This window comes from Hoplias malabaricus, chromosome 13, assembly GCF_029633855.1.
Source record: "Hoplias malabaricus isolate fHopMal1 chromosome 13, fHopMal1.hap1, whole genome shotgun sequence".
In the NCBI taxonomy this organism is placed as follows: domain Eukaryota; kingdom Metazoa; phylum Chordata; class Actinopteri; order Characiformes; family Erythrinidae; genus Hoplias; species Hoplias malabaricus.
The window spans coordinates 25152182-25177507 of NC_089812.1; the positions used below are offsets into that span (position 1 = coordinate 25152182).

Below are 25326 nucleotides of genomic sequence, written 5' to 3' on the forward strand. Positions count from 1 at the left end.
ACACACTCTATCAGATTTAGTGCACTACTAGATCTTAACAGTGCATTATTTATTTCTAATACTGTATCATTTATATGTATTCAAATGTGTGAATCTGAAATGTAGTGCTAACGTTTTTGAAAGCCTCAGTTTTCCGTGATCTACAACATCGTTTACATGCGGACGGGAGGCAAAAAAACGCAGACAATAAGTGATCAGTGTGGACGGGGCTTAAACGTGAGTGAGTTACAGATCAGTTCCATGAGGTGCTTTCTCTTCTGATCACCCACTGTAGTAGTAGTAGTAGTAGTACAGCTTTAAATGTGGCATCAGACGTTACATGATGACTCTGCACAACACCCCTCTTTAATTCCATATTCCCCCTGGCTCTGACTCTAAAGGAGCTGCGGTGTGAATAACAAGTGGTCTGAGATCTCATCAGTGCTAAAGAGGACCAGAGAACCGAGTCACCTTTAAAGCAGCCGACTCCTTCTCACTTCACTTAAACACAACTGGGCTTTATCTTTTAGAAAAACTACTGAACTCAAGTTATAAATTTTAACACAGTGTTCCAGTCATCCTCTGTAGCTGTGTCCAGAGTCAGGGAACAGCAGGGGCAAGTTTCTGCAGTGTAATAACAACGTAATAACAGCTTTGAATAGATGGGGTCTGTGTGTGCCTCTGTGTGTGTGTGTGCATCCATATCTGTGTGTGTGTGTGTGTGAGAGAGAGAGAGAGAGAGAGAGAGAGAGAGACAGAGAGAGAGGGGGAGAGAGAGAGAGAGAGAGAGAGAGAGAGAGAGAGAGAGAGAGAGGAGAGAGAGAGAGAGAGAGAGAGAGAGAGAGAGAGGGGATCTCTTTTTTTCCCCAGAAAGCCTGTGGTTTGGCTCAATGGAGCAGGGCTGACCTCAAATCACTCCATGTGCTTTTTCAGTTAGGACACTGTCCCAAATCTGATTCTGCAGAGTCGCGTTTGTTTTTGTTGTGTGTGTGTGTGTTCAAAGAGAATTGACTAACAGTCATATCTTTCAGTAGTATACAGTTTTTACTGTATGTGGTCGTGTGTGTGTGTGTGTGTGTGTGTGTCTTTAAAGTGATGTGACTAACACTCATATGTTGTAGCAGTATATAGTTTTTTAGTGTCTGTGTGTATACATGTGTGCGTGTGTGTGTCTGTGTGTGTGTTTCAAGAGAAGTCCTGCTTATGTTGTAGTAGTAAAAAAGTGTTTTACTGTCCCTCTGTGTGTATCAGGTGTATGAGTTTGCAATGAAGGAGGTCTTTATTCACCGTGTTCCTCTGGAGGATGGAGGGATCTCACCTCAGAAGAAGAAAAGGAAGCACAGGTGAGATTAAAGCACTGCAATTTCTGGAGCGTCTGGAAATGTCTCCATCACTCGGTGTGACACTAGCCCAGAGGGTCTTAACCAGTGAATCCGGGCCGCAGTAACTGCCCACTACCACACGGGGCAGTAGCATAAAGTCATTCTCCTGCGTACTGTGACCTGGTCTCTTTCTGTTCCTCAGGCTATGGGCCAAAATCCAGCTGAAGAAAGGTAATAATAAATCATTTCCCTATGTGCACTGGTACTGACCTAAATGTTGGGTATGTATTGGTTGTGGCATTTTTGCTGTTGTGTAAAGACAAATAAATGTCTGTTTTCTGTAAACGAAATGAATGTCTAACTTCTCCTCACTGTAGAATAAAGTAGAAATATCAATATAAAGTGAGACATCTGGGAAAAGATCTCTCTCCTCTCTCTCTCTCACCCTCGGTCCATCCAGTCATTCACTTGAAGGCTAAAGAATGACCTCCGTCTGTGAGTTCAGTTTGGTCCTTAGTTCTCTTTACATTGCCATACTGTTTTTATTGCCATAGATAATTCGTCAATCAGGTGTACAACTACCAGCCATGTGACCACCCAGAGCACCCATGTGACAACTCCTGCCCCTGTGTGATGACCCAGAACTTCTGTGAGAAATTCTGCCAGTGTGATCAAGAGTGTGAGTGCCCCCCTCACACACACACACACACACAACACACATCCACCCACCCATACATACACAAACACACAAACTGCCCCCTGCACATAAATACACAGACTCCAACTCACACATAAACACATCCAGAACCCCACACACACCCAGAAAAAACACACTCGACACTCACACACACAAACACACCATAGAACCTCTTTGTGTTGGGTAAGGGAAAGTGTCCAAGGGCTATTTCTGTTTTCCAAAGAGCCTTTATATCTTTCAGCCCCTTTTTTCATTCTTTCTTTTTCTGTGGAATGAAAGTGCTCTCTCACAACAGCAGGTAAGGGGAGGGCGGGGGTCAGTAAAAACCCTCTTTACTCTGTCAGTTGATAGCTGTGTTCTCCTCCTCCCTTCCTCTCTCTCTCTCTCTCTCTCTCTCTCTCTCGGGTTATAAATAGAAGTTGTAAATAACCTCCAAAGAAAATCAGGAAATAAAAGAAGCTGCTCCAGAACATCTGCACAAGTCGAAGGTCACAACGCTCAATGCCAAGCATCTGCTAGAGAGGTTTAAAACGCCCTGATGCTGGAATGTGGAGCAGTGGAAATGTGATGGAGCTCCATCCAGTGCCATTGGGATCAGTTGGGGTCCTCACCAGTAGAGGGCAGTAAATACACAGACAAGTTATAGCTGTAAGTTTATTGCTGTAGGGCCCCTTTAATTAAGGTTTTTCTAGACCCACATTCATCCCCAGTTTAGTCCAAGACTAGGTTTAATGCTGGTTCTTCAGTCCTATGCCTAAGTGGGCCTCTGTGGACTAAAGACTGAAAAATGAAACATTGCATGAAACATAAAGTCATCAATGGCAGTGCGCGCACACACACACACACACACACACACACACACACACACACTCATTTTTCCTGCAGGTCCAGTAGATGGAATTGGTGACCTGTTGATCCCAAGCCCACTTTTCTAACCTTCTAGGCCATGGCTGTGATTTATTTTTTTATTTTTATTCTTTTGGTGACAATAAATTCACTCAGAATAATACTACAGTTTAACACTGAATTCACTGCAATGGACGGGCACTCTGCCCAGTTTGTGTTCCTCCCTTGCATCCAATGATTCCAGGTAGATCCTCCATGACCCTGAACAGGCTGAAGTGGTTACTGAAAATGAATGAATAAATGAATGAATGAACGAATGAATGAATGTGTTACTGAAATTAACCAAAAGGCATATATTGGTTTTTTAAATTGTTGGTGTGTTTTTGCAGTACCCTTAACTCAACAGAAGAATAGACAGTGCACTAAACTGTACAGTGAAAGTGTGCACTAAAAAGTGCAGGAAAAGCCTAGTAATTGTGTTCTCTGCAGAAGAACAATTAAACAATTGCTGTCATTATTGTCTGATGGACATTACTGGTCCACGTGAGATTAAGGCTGTACTCACACATGGTACTGTTGAATCAAACCGTACCCCATCCCCCTGCCCACTCCCCCACTGGCCTGTGCTACTGCATTAGTGTGAATACTTCCTAACGCTGAGGAAGGAGAGTAACTCTATGGTAAAGGATAGCAAGGGATTTATTGTGATTCTTCTGTGTGTGTGTGGGTGTTTCCAGGTCAGAACCGTTTCCCAGGTTGCCGCTGTAAGACTCAGTGTAACACTAAGCAGTGTCCATGTTACCTGGCAGTGCGCGAGTGTGACCCTGACCTCTGCATGACCTGCGGCGCTTCTGACCACTGGGACAGCAAACAGGTGTCTTGCAAAAACTGCAGCATTCAGAGAGGACTCAAGAAGGTAAAGAATGCAATTAACTAACACACATGGGGCTCGTTAGCGTAAACGTTGCATATTACACTGCTATTACACTGAAGTTCTCATGGACTACTAACTATCATCACCAGTAGATTGACCAGAGGAGGATGGGTCACCCCTTGTGAGCCTTGGTTCCTCCCAAGGTTTCTTCCTCAGCTGGGGGAGTTTTTCCTTGCCACTGTCGCCCCTGGCTTGCTCACTTGAGGGTTTTACATTTGTCTTTACATTTCATGTCAAATCTTTGTCTTACTGGAATTCTGTGAAGCTGCTTTGTGACAACATCAGTTGTGAAAATCGCTATATAAATAAATTTGATTTGATTTGATTTGATATTACGAGATTTTTATTATACATCACATACATAAAGTGACATGCCTCTATTATACCAGCTATAGCTGTAACTTCAAAGTGTTGATGATGATCAACAGTGATGTTGTGGTTTCTCTCCACTCCAGCACCTCCTCCTGGCTCCGTCTGATGTAGCCGGGTGGGGAACCTTCATCAAAGAACCCGTCCAGAAGAACGAGTTCATCTCAGAGTACTGCGGAGAGGTAAGACCTGGCCAGACCTCACCAGACGCTCCCAGTTCTTGAGTTCTCACAGGTCTAGAATTTTATGATTTTCTGTAGACTTGTTTGGTCAGTTGTGTGTGTGTGTGTGTGTGTGTGTGTGTGTGTGTGTGTGTGTAGCTTATTTCCCAGGACGAAGCAGACAGAAGAGGCCGGATCTACGACAAGTACATGTCCAGCTTTCTGTTCAACCTGAACAACGGTAAATATCGCCATGTGTGTTACTTCACTGTACTGCAGTCTGCTGAACTGAGGTTTCACACTGGCTGTGTTTGAACAGACTTTGTTGTGGATGCCACGAGAAAAGGGAACAAGATTCGTTTCGCCAACCACTCGGTCAATCCCAACTGTTACGCAAAAGGCAAGTTTGTCTTTAAATTCTCAGACTCTGATATATCACACCCCTATTACTCAGCTATAACCTAAAGAAGAGAAAGTCATGCTTACCACGAGTAAATCAGCAAACTATATTTATGAAAATGAGTAGATATTTTTTGTACAAATGTATAGTAGTTTTCACTCATATTACACACGGAATCAAGCTTTTTTTTTTTCTTTTCTTTTCTTTTGGCGCTCCCTGAATGACCCTGTTTATGCTCCATAGAGTGGATCCCCCACAGGGGGCCACCATGTTTAAAATGGTGTAATATTACGTGTTCAGTAAACAGAGCTGTGTAAGCTCATTTCAAACCTGTGTTTTCAAAATTCTGAATTATGTATTGGAGAATAAAAGGGTTATTAAGATGTCATGGCCTAACTGCTCAGTTTGGTGGGTCCTACAGTTGTGATGGTGAATGGGGACCACCGTATTGGAATCTTTGCCAAACGGGCGATACAGCAGGGGGAGGAGCTCTTCTTTGACTACAGGTATGCCATGCGGCCCTACTAATGCACCAGCAGTTTCCATAGGGAGGGGCTGGTTCTCCATCACAGTGAAAGCTTTCGGATGGTGTACTACTACTTTACTGGTCACCAACCACAACTGAGGAATTGCAAAGTAGTTACTACATAATTACATGTAATAACACAATTAAAAACTGAAGCTGACATGCATTAGTACTACTGCTGTTATCCATCTGCAACAAAGAATCCTTCAATAGTAGTTTAATAGTTGTTACGTAAATTATTTATACATAACTACACAGTTCTTAGAGATAATGTAAAGTGGTATTCAGATGCTATAAATAGTCTATTACAATGATATTAAGCACATGAAATATCAATGGTCAAAGCTCTTCTTGCTAATCTTTGGTACTACCCAGTTCTGTACCAGTGAATCCATCAGCAGTAGATTTGCTGTTGTTATATGCATTGTTGCTGTGTAATTACAGAATTAATACAGACTATACAAAGTGGGACCAGTGGTTTTCTCTGCAGATATCTCATGTATTTCCAATTCCTCACAGATACAGCCAAGCTGATGCCCTGAAATACGTGGGAATCGAGAGGGAGATCGACATCGCGTGACTTCAGGCTCTCCACCTGGTACTGCTACGACCCACAATGCACCTCCCCTCGCTAAGGACTGCGGTTCTCCTGTGGGCATCATGGATCTGTTCTGTGATATTATTTCTGAATTATATCACAGAACCGTTCTTCATTATCACACCACACAAGGGACACATGCTCTTACCGGTCACAAAGTTGAGGTCAGTTGAGAATTAGGTGAGAAACGTGCATCTACGTAGGCCATTAGCCTGAAGAGGACAACCTCAAATAGCTGTCAGATTTTCAGAACCGTCCGACTGCTTGACTACACCGGCCTAGTTTGGATGGAATAAAGCCAGCTGCTGGTTCAGACCATTTGAGCCACATTATATGTCCAAAAGTCTGTAGCTTTTCTACAAACAAGGGAATCAATAGGGAGTTTGTCACCCTGCTACTTTTTGATGTGTATTTACAGTTACTGAGGCGACTAATGTTGGATCACAACACTTCAGGATCACAATCACCACTCCAACTCATCTGTAAAGTATTAGATTTCGATCCTGAAACACAGGTCCAATGCTCCGCACCCAATTCTTGGAGCTTAATATGCTTCTTGCTGACACCTGCTGTTGAGCATAATGACATTAAGACACACGTGGTCATCCCATTGTATTGGTCAGTGCACTTCTGTGAAGATTGTGGAGTGGGCACAGATTTTGGACATATAGTGTATCTCTTCACATTGTGGTAGATTGCGTAAACACAAGTGTATGAACCGTACATAGTTCTAACATCATTATATAGATACACTTAACTGTTAGTATTCATTGGTCAGTGTCTTTCCTCCGCTGAACCACATTCACACCTGACAGAGTCTGCAATAATTTCGTCTTCAATAGTGTACTGTGACGTTAGCCTGTTACTGTAATCTGCAACGCTCTACTATTTCCAAGCCTGTTTGTTACCTTTGCTAGCCTTGGCATTTGTTTTTAACAGTAGCTGGGCTAGCAGATGTCCTCCGTTACGTTCATAGTCTCATACCAGCTACGCTAATATATCTCTAGCCTGTTCCACACGTAAGCTCGGCTGTTGCTAAGTATGTAGCACACAAAAAAAATATTTGTAAGAGATAAGCTTTCAAAGCTAGAATCTAAATGGCAATTTTCCTTTCAACTGCCCAGTCTCAAATGGCACACTCTTGGTCCCAGAGTCCACAAGGCTGTATGGTGTCTCTAGGGGGAGTCTGTGGTGTTTTCCATTTCCTAAAGGGGTGCTCACTAGCGCCCCTATGCTGTAGGGCACTGCTGATCATCCCTTTGAGAAATATGAAACAGCAAACCATTAAGGTTTCGTCCCATTTCTCGAGCTGGTTCACTAGTGCACTATAGCCTTGTGAACTCATTGGCCCCGAGTTTAAAAGGCAAAAGTGTGCAAATTGTTGAGAAATGGAACACAGCAAATGATGCAGGGTGCACTTCTCTGTTTCTGTGGTGGGACCCTCAATGGTACGTATTTGTACCTTTCATTCGGGAGCATAAATGTACCATATATGATAATAATAGTTAATGTTGAATTTGAAGTGATTTCATATGTTGCATTTTAACTTCAGACCTTTGTACTGTTTTTCTGTTTATAATTGTTTTGTTATGAAAACATACAGATATTCGGCTTTCTTTCTCGAGAAGAGAATGTAATGTATGTTTAAAGTACACAAGTGGAACATTATATACATGCTGGTCTGTAACTCGATAGGACACCTTTCTGACAGTGGGATGAGGCAGAACTGTGTCCCATTTCTCAAATGGTAGGGTACAAGTAGTAAACATGTCCTACAAGTCTGGGCATTGCTGGTATCTCCAAAGCGTAGACTTGGAGGAGGGACGATAGGGCTTAGTGCACCATTTTGGACTGGGCTCACGTCTGCTTCAACCGTGGAATGAATCCAGTGTCCTGCAGCACGAAAACAAAAGAAGTAAACCATACAAACCGACAGACTGAATGTGAACTTTGAGCTAAAGACAAGCAAAGACACGTGGGAGGTTCTTTCTTAGGGCTACTTTTAAGGGTTTACAAAACATAGCGTGGGTTCTGCCATCATTTGTCCATTTTGTCTGCTAAAAAACGAGCTAAACCAAACCTCAGCCACCATTTTGAGTGAAAAAAAATGCCCTGAAGTTCTATTTGCACTTTGTGTGATTCTCTTCAGGAAAGATGTGAGAAGGCAGAAAGCTAGAACACATTTATTCATGTAGTAGTTTCTGTAACTTTAGCGAAGAGACTCTGCTAATGTTGTTAGAACATATAGACTGAGGTACGTACTTATTTTTAAGGCCTTTTAACCACATATGACCAGAAATGTATCATATTTATTATGTTTATCACAGTATTAATTTATTACTATTTTAACTGCAGATTATGTTTTTACTCGATGTATTTTATATAAAGGACATTGTAAGTTTAAATGGGGTCTCCTCCGTTTCTGTAGCTGGGTTTGCCTCCTTAAATCTTACCTGAAGAAGCATCATATGTTTGCTATTTGTTATTGGGAGATTTATAATCATACAGTGCTTTTTCATATCGAATGCCTTTTTTTTGACATCTACAAACCTCAGTTCCAAAAATGTAGGGGCAGCTGGTAAAATCCACAACTTTTAATATTTTAGCTTAAAGGACATATTCTAACACAGTTCTGGGGTCTTAATGAAATGTCTGTGACTTGCTTTGGTCAAAATACCACAAGGACCAAACACCACAGCAGCATTCTCCCGGTGTCTAAACAGGGACACATCTCTGCTTTCTGTTTATACTGCAGTTTACCTACAGTCCCGACATGTTTTGGAACACGGTTTGTAAATCCACACTATGACAAATGAGAACATTCTTTACCCCATGGTGAAGGGGTTGCTTGTTTATTTATTAATATTCATCTTATCATCATAGTCATAAAAGCGATAACAGCCAAAAGCAAAGACTTCATTCAATTTCAGTTCTTGATCAATCCACTTGTTTTTTGTTTTTTTAAAAGTTCACACTCACTCAATTTAGATCACACTCACAATCACAATCAATGATGGCAAAGTTATTGATTATATTCAGTTTCGTTAACATTCAACATAGATTCACGGGGCAATTTTTCACAGATATTTGAAAAACAGGTACAGTCATGAAACTTTGGGCACTCCTGGACAATGTTGATTTTCTTAGAGAAAATAAGTAAACACACTTGAACATGGCATTAAAAATATATAATAAATAAATCTGAGTCCATCTGAGGAAGTGATTAGTAAAGTTATTGATCTGATAACACAAGAGGACGTCATATTTACAGTTTTTCAATAAATCGATAACTAGTTTAACTGTTCAGTCCTTCATTTAATGAGGTCAGTTGATTTCCAGATGTCAGAACAAAATCCCTGTGTTTTGGGACAGTGGATAATAATAACACACCCAACTATACTAACATCAGGCCTTGGGCTAGACACCTAACTCTGCATTACTAGTCACCTCAGAAACATCAAATTAAAGCTATTATTATTAAAAATGAGAAATTTGTGAGCATTTTCCAAAATACCATTCATTATTTCTGTAAGCGCTTATCCAGTTCAGGGTCGCGGTGGGTCCAGATCCTACCTGGAATCATTGGGCACAAGGCGGGAATACACCCTGGAGGGGGCGCCACAGGGCAACACAGACACACACACACATTCACTCACACACTCACGCCTACAGACACTTTTTAGAATCGCCAATCCACCTACCACCGTGTGTTTTTGGACTGTGGGAGGAAACCGGAGCACCCGGAGGAAACCCACGCAGACACAGGGAGAACACACCAACTCCTCACAGACAGTCACCCGGAGCGGGAATCGAACCCACAACTTCCAGGCCCCTGGAGCTGTGTGACTGCGACACTACCTGCTGCCAAAATACCATAAAGATACATTTAAGACACAAGGAATTGTTTTTAAACGAAACATAAACTCTTACAGATATTAGTATTGTAATGTTCTAATGTTTTTTAAGAAATTCTTTCAGAAGACCCTTGAAAAGGCCTCTAAAAAAACAATAAAGCTCATGGAAACTCACTGACGTGTTATGCATTTCAATATTCATTCATTCATTCATTCATCTTCTGTAACCAATTCATCCTGATCAGTGTCACAGTGGGGCTGGAGGCAGTTTGGAATCAATGTGTGAAAGCCAGGGACACACCATGGGCAGTCCGTCCCACACACTCACACCTGTGGACACAGCTAATCCCCCTACTTAAGGCACTGTGGGGGGCAACAGAAAGCGTAGCTGTCAAAGAGTTCCAGGGTCTCAGGGTCCTAGTTTTGATCGCTGCCTTGGGTCATTGTCTGCGAGGAGTTTGTTGTGTTGTCCCTGTGTTTGTGTCCCTCCCACAGACCAAACACACATTAGTAGGTGGATTAGTGTTTAAAATTGCGAACATGTGAAATTGTCCACAAGAGTGAGTGGGTGAGTGTGTGCCCAATGAGTCCTCATAGGCTCTGGAAACATCAAAACCCAGGCCAAGATGAAACAGTTACAGTAGATGAACGATTGAATAAGTGAATTAATTTATGATATTTTTTTAAATATGAGTTTTATCATGTGTAATAAAAAGTCTTCCCATTTGAAAATGTTTGTGCCAAATACAATAACTCTGAATCAGAATCGTGAATATAATAATAATTGAGCACATTTTGGAATACAGACACATTTCAAAAGCCCCTTTTTGTAAAATACTGTGTACATTCTTCATGTATATTGTGCTGTCCACATATTAAATCTTCTATATGTTGTAACCATATTATTTTTCATTATTGATCTCATATACACTGCCATTACCCATGCCATTTAAGCCCACGCTGTGGGAGAGAGCTCTGTGCAGAAGAATGAAATGCTATGGGACTTTGACTTGTGTGTAAAAGCAAGGAGGTATGTGTATGGAAAATAAATTTATAACTTCTTTGGAAATGCGTCTCAGTGTGTTTTTTATTACTCTATTCATGCAATTCTCTTCACAGTTCCTGACTTGCATCCCAGTGACTCATGATACAACTAAGACTTGATTCGCAATTTGACTCTGACTCACATCCCATCACATCTCCTTAGGATTCACTCCCTAATAACGTGTCTCAACTATGTTTCACCTCCCAGTGACTTGTTACTCAACTCAGACCTGCTTCCCAGTGATTTGTGATTCGACTCTGAACCAATTCCCCATGTTTTATTTATATGACTCTGATTTATTTCCCATTAACTCTTCACTTGACTCAGATTCAGTTCTCAGTTATTTGAGACTCAGATCAGGCTCGTTTCCCGGTGAGTGTGATTTGACTCTGACTCTCAATCTGTGAGGTGGTGTGAAATAAGAGCGATTGAGATGTTTTCTTCAAGCTTCTTTTATTGAAGTGTCAGTTTGGTGTTGCTCTCTACGTCGTCATGATACTTACAAAGAAGGTGTTCACAAAACAAAACAAAAATGCTCAGAAAACAGGAGGAAATTTACACAGTACAGTAGTGTTTAACCTGCCTCATGAAGCTGACCCTACACCCCCTCATGGAGAGACTTATTAACCCAGCATTGACCCTTTAAACCGCAAGTTTGTTACAATGGAATGATTACACCAATTGAATTTACTGGATAATTTTCAAATAAATTAAATATATTGCAACATAAGCATTGCCTAAAGGATCCTGAAGCATAAATAAATATTATTATTTTAATCCATGTGTGAATAAAAATCTTAATGACCAATTTCAGGAAGCCTGTTAGTCAGTGTACTGTGTTATTTAGTAATTATCATTCATTATTCAGTAATTAGTATGCAAAGTCTTCAGCAGTTTAAGGGGTTAAATCTGACCCTGACACACATGTAGTTTGACACTTTGGGTCACCACAGAGTAACCCATCCGTCCAAGCCCACCCAGCATTCGTGATAAATTACACACAGGTTTGATGACGCTGAATAAAATAAGAAGCCAAGTGATAATCATCAGTATGATGCAGATTATTTTTGCTCGGGGAAAACAAAAACATTAAATACTACATCAACACGGCCTTCTGAATACTTCTGAATTCTAAAGTCTAAAACGCATCATTTTTTCTATCATACACATAAAACAACATTCAGCTCAAGTTAAACAGGATTTTAACATGTTTTCTTTTTTAACTCATAATTTTATACATTAATCGTTTTTCCTACAAGATTCACACTTTTATCCTGGATGTATAAAGTAATACACATGGTTTAAAATTCACCGTTAGCTTCTGAGTGGAAACACAAGGGAAATTTAGCCCCTTGCAATAAGGAACCATATATAAGAAAATTTAAATATAAAACCAGCAATGACTAGGTTTGATTCCCTCTGTTTAAAACAGACCAGTCACTTAAGCCTTGATTATGTGTATTCGCCTCTATCTGTTTATATAAAAGTATGTTTATGGGGAAAAACTCTTTACTTAATCTGCTGTGACTGGACGAGCAAACATGGAAAGGGGAAATATGTTATTCAGTCGGGATTTGTTTCTCCTGTGATAACTGAGCATTAACAGCCAAAGGAGTTTACCCATTGGTCACCCATAGCTCTATTAGTCAGGGTTTGCACTTTTCATGATGAACAGATCTAAATGAATGTTTGCAGAATATTTTGGAGGAAATTCTGGGTACATGAACATATTTTCATGATTGTTTTAAGAGGGCCCTCGCCTTCTCATATAGGTATACATTCCATTTTAGAGTTACAAGGTTTTGCTGACAGTAACTATTTGCTATAGACAGATAATTCATAACATTTCGCAGTGCACTAGTAACAATGTACGAAAAGAACAATGTCTACGACAAAGCACACTGTGAAGGTAATAAAATGTGAGAAAATGTGATGCTTAAAGTCCTGAAATTAAACAACATTCTGTTTTGGAGCCTCTGACCTGATTGGAGCATACATTCCTGTCAACAGAAGCTGAGCATTCACAAACACTTATGTCACACGCTATTATCACACAGCATTTTCAATCAAAACGAGAATAGCCAAACTGTACATTATCCATCACCTCAGAGGTACCAGGAACATTATTGTGCACTCAAGTTAGGATGCTGATCAGGAAGCTAATCTATTCATGCTCCGCCCACAAAAGCCTGGCAACTGCCACTGGCTTTACACAACACTGGAATTAGTTTTATTCCACCCCATGACAAATTAGCAATCAATAGATTGGTTTATAGAGAGAACTGTTGTAATGTGCTACTCAGTGATTTGGCTTCCACGTGAATCCTCTATGTTGGTGTTTCACTCCCTAGAAAATATTACAGTCAGAATTTTCTACTGTTTTTCACCATTGGTATACCATTGACATTAGTCCTGAATGGAATAAATAAACATTAAAGAACAAAAACATACACGAATCCAACTTAACCGCAACACAAAATAAATGTGCTTTGAAAGTACTTTTTTTTTTTAACTAGTTAAATTTCACATTGACATCAAAGTTTTATATCAGGTTAAGGGTCCCTCCGAAAGGTGCCTCACATTAGGTTTCATCAAATGGCTCTTTTGAAGGAACCAAACGTGGCATTTTTTAATAGGTTTTGTAAAATATGGTCAAAGTAACAACTACCATAAATAAATAAATAAATAAATAAATAAATAAATGGGCGGAGCATGTATATGTAAAATAGGTAGCACACTGCCAGGCCAGACAGATTTAATGCTCATATTATGAACTGCTGTTTAATCATACCGTTTTTAAATAATGGTTTACTGCAGGTCATTGTTCATAAGGCTACATGACACCTACATAAGCCTTTTATGACCCGACATAAACATAACTGCTTTAGTCAGCTGCACACTAGTCTTGCACTGCCAGAATCTTTCTGCCACTGAATGTGGCCAAGAAGATCCTACTACAGCAAAGTGTTTGACTGATACACAACAGGACCAATCACAAGTCTGCTATTTTGGCATGATGTGTAGGAGGCAGAAAGCCAATCAGAATGCAACTGGCAGAATCCTGACAGTGAGGCCAACTTAACTTACTATAAAGTATGAGACTCCGTCTACTTGTGTGCGGAGCATCTGTGGCTGAAACTATTTGCACACAGTCATTAGACCGTGTTATTAAAGCTGATGCTTTTTGCAATAAGCCTTTGTATACGATAAGGGTACGATTAGGTAGGTCTATGTCAGTGATCACAAAAGACTTATGAACAATGACAAACCATTATTTCCATTGTTTCCATTATTACATTCGTAAAACCGGATACACTGTTAAACAGTGGCAACAATTCACAGTTGAAAAACCTTCCCTGGAATCAACTGTTACCCTCATGAGTGCAACCCTGCAGAAATCATCCAGTTTATTATTGATTATTGTATACAGTTGTCTGCGGTATAATCCTGAGCGAGGGGAGGTAAACACGAGTGGAAATGAAGAGATTAGGGAAGTCAGAAGGGAACGAGGTGTAGAGGAAGACGGCTGGTTAATGTCACGAGTCACGGCTGGAAGAATGAAAATCTGACTTCTCCAAACTCTCTCTACAGACACACGTCAAACTAGTGCCACCCGCCTGATTTTAAGATCTTTTATACAAAGTAGATCAATAAAAAAACTACCATATACAAGTCAATTCTACAACATCTGGACACCACGAGACGTCTGAGGTGATGGGTCTAGCACTGGAAGCAGCTGATTTCTTTTCATTATTGCATTTTAATGAAAGTGCCGTCGTCATGCAGAATGCATAGCTTTTAGGGGCTGCAAATATGGTCTACTTTTTTTGTTCTTTCTTTTTTATTTAAGCACTAGTTACAGTTCATCCTGATGAGTGACAATGCTCTAAACTTTGGTTATGACCTTATTGAAAGCAGCTAAGTAAGCAGCAGCAGCTAGGGTTTTCCTACAAAACACACAGGGTACATAAAGTACTAAACTGGACATTTTTACACAGTGGTTCTGAGCCCAAATTTTACAGATGTATCACAAATAAAAGCACCTTAATGCTAGATTATTTTGAACTGGGACAACAAATTGAAGAAGTAAAATCACTATAAAAAGAAACATAAAATAGAAATCACAAATAATTGCAATAATTCTAATATTAGAGCAACATTATGTAGTATATTTTACCTTATATTTGCAGCTTCAAAATCATTGATGCTCCACCAAGCTGTAATAGGGAGAAAAGAGCCTCTGTCTTTACTACTCCAGGCTCAGCACCACTGAAACTGCACTATGTAACTTCTGAAGATGGCCAGGAAGCCACCTGCCTCTCTCCTTCCTCCTTCCCTTGATTTCAGGAACTGTAGGGGAAGCTCAAATACCAAATTTTACCTAGTGTTGCTTTAAGCATTTTGTAATTAATACTCATAGTAATGCTCCCAAATAAACTGCCTCTGTATATTACAAATTATTCTCCATCCGGCAAACAAAGGAATTATTCCCTTGACATTATTTAGGTCTCCAACATCGCATGAACTATCTAGCTGGGAACATGAAAGCTGGACTCAAGAAACTCCACCATACCACATCTTTTCAAACTGCAGCTAATCTCAGATCTTGCTTGGAGGAGAATACTAACAACAATTTCAGTTACATCTGCTGATAAAAATGTATTAATGGGGCCAATATCAGTTTGGGTGCATTCGTAGCACAGGAGCTGAATCTAAAAATCACATGGTTACATTCTGTGTTGGGACATGCATGGCACGCTAAAGACCCTCATATGCCGGCCAAACAGAAGCAGCACTCACAAAACTGAAAGATGGCTTTAATAAAAGCATCTTTCAAAATACTGTCTAAGAGTGTGAGAAGAGTCTCTTGGCAAAATTTGCTGAACAGTGTACAGCACTTTGCTCTGACTTGTGGCTAGTGTTTGGTCAGGAAAAAGCCCCAGTAGAAAAACCACATATGAACACCAGACTTGATTCAATCTCACATACGCACATCAAGACCATCACATTTGGCTCTGATTCCTCTCAGCACCCCACCCCCCCACAACACTTTCTGGAGGTTTGGGAGAATTGTAATTGAACAAACCTCATTCACCGATCATTCATCTCACTGATATGAAAATTCTGGCGAATGTGAAAAATAGTGACTGTGAAAAGTTAGGCTTCATGAGTAGAGGCAGTGAAAGGAATCAGGGCTGTTAGTCTGTGATCTCAGCAGCTGTGGTCTTCCACAAAACATCTGCTTTCAACCCTGAGTCAAGGCATTCTGACACACAACATACAGTGCATTACCACTCCTCATTCGTGGATTAGTTAGGACTGAGGAATCACATCCCTTTTTCTAAAGCTGGACTGAACGTCATAACGTTAGGCCAGAATCATACATCACACAAACACAAACATGCACATGAGCTCAAGGTCACCATGCCCAAGTGTTGTCTAGAGGGATATAAAGCCCATCAGCACTGAGCTGTGAAGCAGTGGCCATGTGTTCTGGAGTTGAAGTGCCAAAACTAATCAGCCAAATTCACTACAGGACAACACTGACGCTCCTATGGCTGAATGACATTTGTCTATCCATCGGTTGCAGTCACGTGATTGTTTTGACATAGACGCCATTTTGCGGACCGATTGTCTGGTTTCAGGGTGCAGCACGAATATAAACAAATGAGAAAGATGGATACATTTATCTCATAAACAGCTCTTCTCCCTGCACATCACACAGCACAGAAGCCCACTGCCTTTTTGCGTCAGGGGGCTAAAGGATCCCACACATAATGAGAAGAAAAAGACTTATCCTCTGTTAGCCATTTTGGCATTTTTCTCATAGGATCTAATGGAAAACCATTGGCTTTTCAGAGTCCAATGCATTTCTCTGCTCTTCTGACTGAAGCTGAGTGAGTTGTTCATACAGAGATCATGTACAAGCTTCATTAATCCTGTTATTTCACTCACGTTTTTTTTTGAGGGTGTAAAAGACTACAGCCACATATTTTTTCCCCCTCATTCTTTTCCCTGTTTACAGGGTAAATAATCAGAGCTTGCTGTCCCTGCACCCTGATTTGACTTACAGTTTAATAAAGTAGTTTTCCCTGTCTGAAAACGTAAGAGACCTGTGAGTGATGGTTCATGCTGCAGCAAAGCTAAAACTGAATCACAAATGTGTCTCTCTTCACCCTCCGTAAGGGCACAGTGTCGGTCGTAAAATAATGATTTCTGTACCCATGTAGTGTATTTGTCCCTCAATAATTATTTTTAGTCAGATATAAGATACATGTTTCCCTGTCAAATTAGTGCCTAATTACTGTCTGGGAAGAGTTTTTTTAGCTTTATTATGTGACATGCACTATGTAGGAATGGTGCTATCTGGGACACAGCCCGAGTTTCTCTACTAACCCATGACCCAGATGGTCAGAGATTCATAATAATATTTCTTGCATTTTAACATCTAAATGAGGAATAAATGTGTTTAAATAAAAAATAAACTAATTTAAAATCAAATTTTTGTGATTTGTTGTGTGTTTGAGTAGAGTCAGTACCCAATATGAAGGTTACACTACACTGTGACATCAGCTGCAGCCCGTGGATAAATATTTGGCACAACGTATAGTGCATAAAATACACATACTGATACATCCCTGCCTTCCATTATGCACCAGCTCGTTAGTGCTTGCTTGCTTGCTTGTTAAAGTAGTACACACCCACCCAACTACTGTTGTCAGACAGATTTGTACTCTGTCACCCCATTAGGAAGGAAATTGTAATAATCCTTTAATAACTGATCATTTGTGTTTCATTTTGCGAATGCTTCTGGCCTTAACACTGAATCAGTACATGTTCAAACACACACTATGGCTCGTCTCCACTAACATAAAAACTGCCTTTCCTCATGGTTGCCATGGGCAGTATATTTATGCTATATTCCTCTTTCTCCAAACCCAGAGATCACAACCGCCACGTGCAATAACTGAAGCTAAAATTCTTTAAAAACACTCATCATTCAGAGCTGTTATACTGTCCTGGTCTATTTGCAAGCAATAGTCATAGAGTCATAGATGAAGGAATATAACAAATATTATACTTACATCAGCTATTAAGAAGTGATATTCCAGACATATCAGCTAACAGCTAATGCTTTTGCTCTACAGTCATTATTAATTTTTTTTTTTACCAGAAATACTGTAGATACAATGAGTGTAAACAAGTACATTTTCAAAACAGCTGTTTTTCTAACAACGCTATCCTTTGTTGTGCATTTTTGTGCAATCTCTTTGAGAAACGGCTTTTGGAATATATTATAACGCAAAAATTGCCAATATACCAAGCCACATTTTGCTGTTCATTTTCCACTTTCCAAAGTGCCTTTGGTCTGCGACTCCTGCATGGTCACTGAGGCACTTCAGCTGGCCAGCATTGCTATGCAGAGTGGGACACAGACTCTGAGGGAAAAATCACTTGAACAGGTTAGAACCCTGCAAATGATTAACACTCAGACTCCAAAAAAGCACCAGATGTCAGATTACAACCAAATTACACCTGTATGTGATGAACAGAAAAACATACACTGAAAAATAAAGTCATGCACTGAATTTTCTTGATTTTAATGTTTAATTCATTTCCATGTGGGTCGACTACCGACTACATTGCGAAACTTTTGCTTTAATTTTGCTTACGTTTGGATAGAGGGGAATTTGTATGGACTTCAAGGGCTTCAGTGTAATTACGGAATATTAAAAATAAACATAGCATTTAAATGCTTCATTTACATTTTTTGGTGGGAAACAAAAGAGTTGAAACCCTTGAAAGCACTGGAATCAACCGATCACATTAGATCGGTTGATTCTCTTGGCTGATAGTTAAGTCTTTAGAAATGAAAAAACACTAGCACCACTTTTAGCTTAGCACTAACCTACTGTAACAGGGTTTACTCGTAGAGGTAAGTTTTACTGTGTCACTTTTATGACTGAATCATTTAATTTATAGCCAGATCTTTTTGTTGATGTTAAATAATTAATTTTTATGGAAACAGTCACACATTGATATAAAGCAAATTCAGTGCATCACTGAATTTCTTCACTGTATACTGTAAGAAATTGAAGCTAAAAAAAGACAACAGGAGATTTACAGGAAACATATTGACATATGCAGTCATAGCTTAACTTGTATACTCGTCTCGTCCTGTATTCTCTTTTTTTCTTACTAGTCCTCCCCCTCTCTCATTGTGTGTTAGTCGCTGGGAGCCTCCTCCTGGATTTCTGGGAGGTTCTTCTTCTCCTTGCGCAGGGTCTCAGTCAGCGGCCGAGCTGAGCTGGGCGACTCCAGGTTTTTGGGCTCATTTGTGTGGTAACTGCCCTTATATCTATACAGGTAAATGTATAGGCCATACAGGATCAGGAAGAGCAGCATCAGAGCCACGGTTACGATCACTGGGAAGACACAAACACAGCAAAAATTAGGATTTACACACTTACAATTATACAATGTCCCCTCTGGTAAGCACTAATATATATATATATTCATTGTTAACTGAATTTCAGTGAGGATTCTCTTAAATGATGGACAACACCTCATTTTCCTTAAATACATAAAACTAATTGCTGTGAAACAATGGTGGTTCAGAGAATGTTTTTCATTCTGAATTTGCCCCAGCACACAAGTCATTGTGAACCTACACCAGCAGGAGCTCAAATAAGAGCTCTGCTCTGTTATCTAACATTATTGATGGTCTTTGAATGTATTCATTACATAAATAAGTAAATATGCAAATTAGAATTTGAAACTTAATATTATGTAAATTAATTTACTGCTTGAGTGTGACGGGGTTTTTTAATAATTCCAGCTCAACTGCTCTGAGTAAGAGGATTTCAAAAACACACAGAGATCTGAACAAACAAGAGATCCGTGTCAGTGAACGAGAGAGCAAAAGAGATGAGGTCGGGGAGGGTGTGGGGGGTGGTGTATTTCATGTAACTGGGTGAATTAAGGGCACAGAGCTGAGTGTTGTTGTGGTTGTAGAGGCTCTTTATGAAAGATATATGAAACATGGATTATTCAGTGACTGTGTGGATGTGGACACTCACATGTCATCCAGGGTGGAGTCACGTCATCATGAATATAATAAAAGACTGAAAAACAGAGAAGGTCAAAATTAATTGAGTCAACATATGATCATGTCCAAATTATGATATTCAATACTGTGCTGTGCAGGATATTACTGTGTATGAACATATTAATAAGCTATTTGAACAGTAATATACATTGTCATATACTTTGCTGTTGTGTGCGCACATTCAGAGCTCACAGAATACAATAAAACTGAAATTATGTCCAGGTTCATGCTGGGTAATACAGCCTTACACAGTCCAGTGAACCAGGGGTCGTCCTCCCAGGGAACGTAGCCTAAGACTGGAGGGAACGCTCCGCAGTTCGACTCCACCACATAGCCCTGTGTCATGACCGGGGGGTTTGTAACATTGGGCCGGAAATAAGCCTTCAAAGGAGCAAAGATGTTGTAGCGGACCCCTGAGATACAGCCCACTAGGCCAGGACTGTTGTGTCTCTGAATGTCGTAGTCAATGTCTCCAACCTCTGAGAAAATGGGGACAGATAGGGGTTAGTTATTTTTAAAAGTTATTTTTCTGTATTCACATTTAAAGAGCAATGATCTTCATTTCCCCCCCACACTCTGCATCACCTCAGTGTTAAACTGCTGCAGTCTGAAGGGTCAAGTAAATAGTCGTAGTTATGATAAAACAGCCCATATGGATTTTTTGTAGGCACAAGGCCCCAAAGAACAGGCAGACAGAGCTTGCTAAAGCCACACCAACACCCTTGCCCTTCTTCAATGGTGAGACGACATCCCAGGTGGCTCTTCTCTTTATACTTCTCCTTTACAGATGGGAATGCATTCCTCCTCTTCAATGGCTGCATGTGGGAGTAAGAAAGGCATTCCCTGCATTTTCCAATTCAAATCACATCCTTTTTGGACCAAGAATGAGTGTGATATGCCCACAAGGCAAACACCACCTATCTTCTGATTGGATAGATGCATCCCGCAGGCCAGAACATTTGCATAAAATTGTTCTCGGCTCAACTTTTTTGTTGCATCGTATCCCCCTGGCTCGATACACCGGAACCTATCATGCACCGCACGGCTGACAGAAGAAATGTTTCCCACTGATAACAAATGAGATGCAGCATGAGGCAGGGATGCAGCCACATGGTCGATTTGTCCTTGTGCAAAACGCCAAAAAAGAGCCAGAAACTGTTGAGGAGACTAGTGGAATGGATGTTGCTCTGTTTAGCCAAATATGGAGAGAAAAAAAGACAAATGCAGAACCAAGCACAGGCTAAAATCCAGATCTGCTTGTGGTATTCTGTCCAAAGCATTTCCCAGACTTTTCATTAAGACCCCAGAACTGTGTTCCCTTGTGGAAAAGGGAGAGAATTTGTGTGTAAAATAACCAAACTGAGGCCAATTGCTCCTACCCTCAGAGTCCTCCTTCCTCAGGAGGCAGAGTCATTGCTGGAAAAATGCATCAAATTTAAAATAAAGCAAGAAAAATTTGTTTTTCTGGAATATGAGCCTTTTAACCCTGTTGGACCCTACTGATTGTCATGCTCCTTACTCTGCTGTTTACTCAGTCTAAACAAACAATGTGACTTATTTCTGCCTTACGATATATAACCCACACATTTTCGTGTGTTTGCTTATGCTAAATGTACTCTGGAACACAAATGAGCACAAAACCACATTCTTACCCATGACTCTGCCCAGAAAAATGGACTTTGGGGAGTCGAATCTGGGAATCTCTCCGAGGGTTAACCTCTCAACCCACGGCTCTGCGTAATCCACCTTTAAAAACACATGTTCATATGAGCAAACTCATGCGCACACAAACACAAAACACTGTCTTCTGTGGCTGGACTGTATTAAATGCTGCTGTTCATATCAGTGCCCTGTGATCAAACCCACCTGTGTCCACACAGTGTAGTTGTGTCTGGTGATGTTGACAAAGTGCGGGAAGCCGTCAGCCAGGTTTCGATTGCTCATTTGGATTTTGTGGGTTAGCAAACCCAGCCGGTACCTCAGAGAGAGAGAGCCTGAAATGACAGAGAGAGGGAGAGGAAATGACATCACTTACATAATCAGCCCTTGCTTTATTTAGAATTAGAATTACTTTATTAGTCACTGTGCTTGAACACAGAGGAATTTGGTCTCTGCATTTAACCTAATCCATGCAGTGAAACACACATTTACACACACACACACACACACTAGTGAATACTACACACAATATTAGTGGGCAGTGAGCACACTAGTTTTTCTTTATTATTTACACTCTTCTTTCTTTTATTATTAAATGCATCATATTTCTGAGCATACACTACATTTACAAGTACTTTTTTAAAAATATTATGTGCCCGTTTACACCTACGTGTGTTTATGGGAGAAAGCTACTAGTGTAGTTAAGGTAGATATTAAACACCTTTTTTTAAAATAAATAAAAAGTTCTACAACATAACTAAACATCTTGATCTCATGCATTAGAAGAGTACACCTGAAATAAATGAAAATTTATTAAAAATGATTAAATAAAATCCTGTGTGAACACAAATGTCTAAACAAATTTGGAAATGCAGAAGTTTCCTGTTATTTGTTGTTTTCAGTGAAACCCTCAATACTAAAGAACACGTATTTAGCGACTCATGGTGTGTTATTGTTTTTTTGCTGTGTGAATGTGGAGAAATATAATATTCAACGTCATTCAGCAAAGAGGCAAACTCTCCAACAGAAGAAATTCACATATATCCACAAGTTTTTGTACCGTCTTTCTTGAGTAGGACGGCGATGTAGTCCTTGTGAAAGGAGCTGATGTACATCAGCACGGCGGGGGTCTGCTGGGTGCTGAAGCTGAACTCAATGTCATCCGTGGTGGTGTTGTACCCGAGGGTGAAGTTGTGCCAGTGAGGTTCGATCCAGAAATTGGCCCACCACGCGTCTTCTAAGATTGGCTCTTTGCGAATGTCATAGCGTAGCCACGCCCCCACGTCAAAAAACCCTCCAATATCTGAAAGATCATAGCAAAGAGGGTCATCCAAATGATTATAGCATTTTTTTAGACTATTAGCGATGCTTATCAGTAGCGATGCAGCCGTGGGTTTTTAGGAGGTGGATCATTTTCAGCGCTGCAGTGACACTGAAATGGTGGTGGTGTTTTAGTGTGTGTTGCACTGGTACAAACTGGATCAGACACAGCGGTGCTGCTGGAGTTTTTAAAACCCCTCAGCATCTCTGCTGGACTTAGAATGGTCCACCGACAAAAAATATCCAGCCGATAGCGTCCTGTGTTCAGCATCCTGTGTCCACTGATGGACTAGAAGATGACTGACACAAGCTCTGCAGCGACAAATGAGCTACTGTCTCTGATTTTACATCTACAAGGTGAACCAACGAGGTAGGTGTGGACAGTGAGTGGGCACTGTTTAAAAATTTCCGGAACACTGCTGTGTCTGATCCACTCGTACCAGCAAAACACACTATGTCAATTTTGTTGTATTTTTAGTAATGCAAGTAATAACCCAGCCAAAATAGCAATAGAATGAAGTATGATGATTCCCAAGCCCAGTGGTACTCAACAGGCAAACTCCAGGGTCTGAACCTAAATGAAATATATTATGGACCAAAAACAAAACACCACAGAAGGAAAAAAAAACTTGCATTCCATCTAAATTCTGTGCTTTTTCTGAGTTCCAATCACAGTGAAAGGCACTTATTTAAGGATGAATTGTTCATTAGTCTCATTCTTATGACTTATCTGGGGCTTCAGCTCTGGAAAACTCTAAGAAAGTGACCCGAGTTAGGCATCGAACCCTCTACATCAGCACCCTGGGGCTGTGTGGCAAAGACACGACATGCAGCTCCACCAACGATTAATGAGGATTTAGGAGAAATTTTTCTTTGTAAAGATATTTTAACCGTTTTTGTAGATTACAGCACTGTGGAATGTATCTCAATCTACAAAATAGACATCAGCATTGATCTCGAAGCCACTTTTCACAGAGAGAGTCATTGCATCATTACACGCAGGCGTCTGAACTCGTTATTCTCCATCGACTCTCAATCCCCACACTGAACCCACTCCATCTAGATTAGACTCTAATAAATATGAGCTCTAATGAAACGCTGCTCCAGAAGTTCAGCCCTGTAAAACAGACAGGATTTCACCTGTTAATAATCAGCATCTCTGTAAAACATTCACTCATAATTCAAAGAGGATTGTTAGCTGACGTGAAATGTCACCAGATTAACTTTAATACCATGTTAATTCACAGCCCAGACGAATCCCTGGGAACCAGACCGAGCCACTGCAGCTGCAAAAATCACCGCTTTACAGGACAATCCTGTCATAGCACACTGCCAAACCAGGCAGGTGATATATAAAAGTCATTTTAATTACACGCATTACCCTGCACAATTTAACCTAGAGCATGTGCACAGTGATGGTTTGGGACATTGATAAACCATTGTTTGTGAAAATTTTGCAAGTGAATTTATTGATCAGATATGATGGCAAGTAAACATGGTTGATCCTTTAATATTGCTTTCAACACTGACTCCATCAAAACAAAACTTCATAACTCAAAAAACAATCTGTATTGGAGATGAAAACCCTCCAGTATTCAGTCTTAATTTTCAATGTAGGTTCTGAATAATTTTGGACCATTTCTATTGGTCTGTACTTTATGACATTTTGATTTTTAATAAACAGAAGCTAGCATTTTCAAATTACATCAATAAATATAGGCAAAGTTTTTGTTCAAACTAGGGCTGGGCAATTAATAGAAAATGAATCAATATTGACATTCAGATCAATGTAACTTTGCTTATATATATATATATATATATTTGAGTGTGTGTGTGTGTGTTCTTTACCTAGCTGGCAGTAGTACCCGTCGAAGGCAGTGTTGTTACAGTCGCAGGTGTATGACGCGTATCCATCAATGCACTGTCCTCCGTTTCTGCAGGGAATGGAGGCGTTTAAACATGCTCCAGTACAGTTCCTCCTTATTCCATTCCTTTCATCAACCTTGCCCTCCAGGTCCACAGGAACGCCGTTCATCCGCAAACCCCGCAGACAACCCAAGAAGGGGCGCAAAGTATGATTAGCAGCACCTGCAGTGAATCAATAGACAGTTTCAAAGCTCAACGGTTTTACACAAGGAGGATCTAAGTCTATAAGGAGGATCATCTCATCACAGGTTAAGCCTTTTAAAGGTGTTAGTATATATGTAGCAAATTACCAGCATTAAATAAACAACTAGTACACTTCTCATACAAAGAACAAGTGAGTAATTACTATAAATGACTCAATTCTGTTACGACTAGATCTCGTGTATTTTAGTTTTACACTACGCTTCCATAGCACTAGAGGGGGCTCTTTTTCCTGAGATCCCATCTTCTGGAAAGCAAATGTCTTTAAGGACAGGCCTCTAGCTTTGAATAGGAATAGAGGTAGGAGATGATGTCTACTAGAAACACATGTGGTGAGGATCAGAAGCACCCAAATCCCTCAGCGTAAGAACTGGAAAATG

At 40.3% G+C, this 25326-nt stretch overlaps 2 protein-coding genes across 2 annotated transcripts in view; one reads left to right on the forward strand and one right to left on the reverse strand.

Moving 5' to 3' along the window:
- Positions 1–10661, forward strand: part of ezh1 (enhancer of zeste 1 polycomb repressive complex 2 subunit) — a 26656-nt gene extending 15995 nt beyond the window's left edge. Inside the window, 11 exon segments of the mRNA XM_066641653.1 lie at positions 568–578; positions 1231–1322; positions 1504–1532; positions 1856–1864; positions 1867–1980; positions 3582–3760; positions 4234–4329; positions 4468–4549; positions 4628–4708; positions 5130–5214; positions 5754–10661. Coding sequence (XP_066497750.1) covers positions 568–578; positions 1231–1322; positions 1504–1532; positions 1856–1864; positions 1867–1980; positions 3582–3760; positions 4234–4329; positions 4468–4549; positions 4628–4708; positions 5130–5214; positions 5754–5814 — 839 coding nt within the window. The 3' untranslated portion in view covers positions 5815–10661.
- Positions 10662–11183: 522 nt separating this feature from the next.
- The window catches only part of cntnap1 (contactin associated protein 1), a 37940-nt gene continuing 23797 nt past the window's right edge, over positions 11184–25326 (reverse strand). Inside the window, exons 18-24 of the mRNA XM_066641724.1 lie at positions 24668–24907; positions 22560–22802; positions 21707–21834; positions 21493–21586; positions 20089–20319; positions 19812–19856; positions 11184–19157 (exon numbers count right to left, since the gene is read on the reverse strand). Of these exons, the coding sequence (XP_066497821.1) occupies positions 18958–19157; positions 19812–19856; positions 20089–20319; positions 21493–21586; positions 21707–21834; positions 22560–22802; positions 24668–24907 (1181 nt within the window). The 3' untranslated portion in view covers positions 11184–18957. The remainder of the gene's footprint in view (positions 19158–19811; positions 19857–20088; positions 20320–21492; positions 21587–21706; positions 21835–22559; positions 22803–24667; positions 24908–25326) is intronic.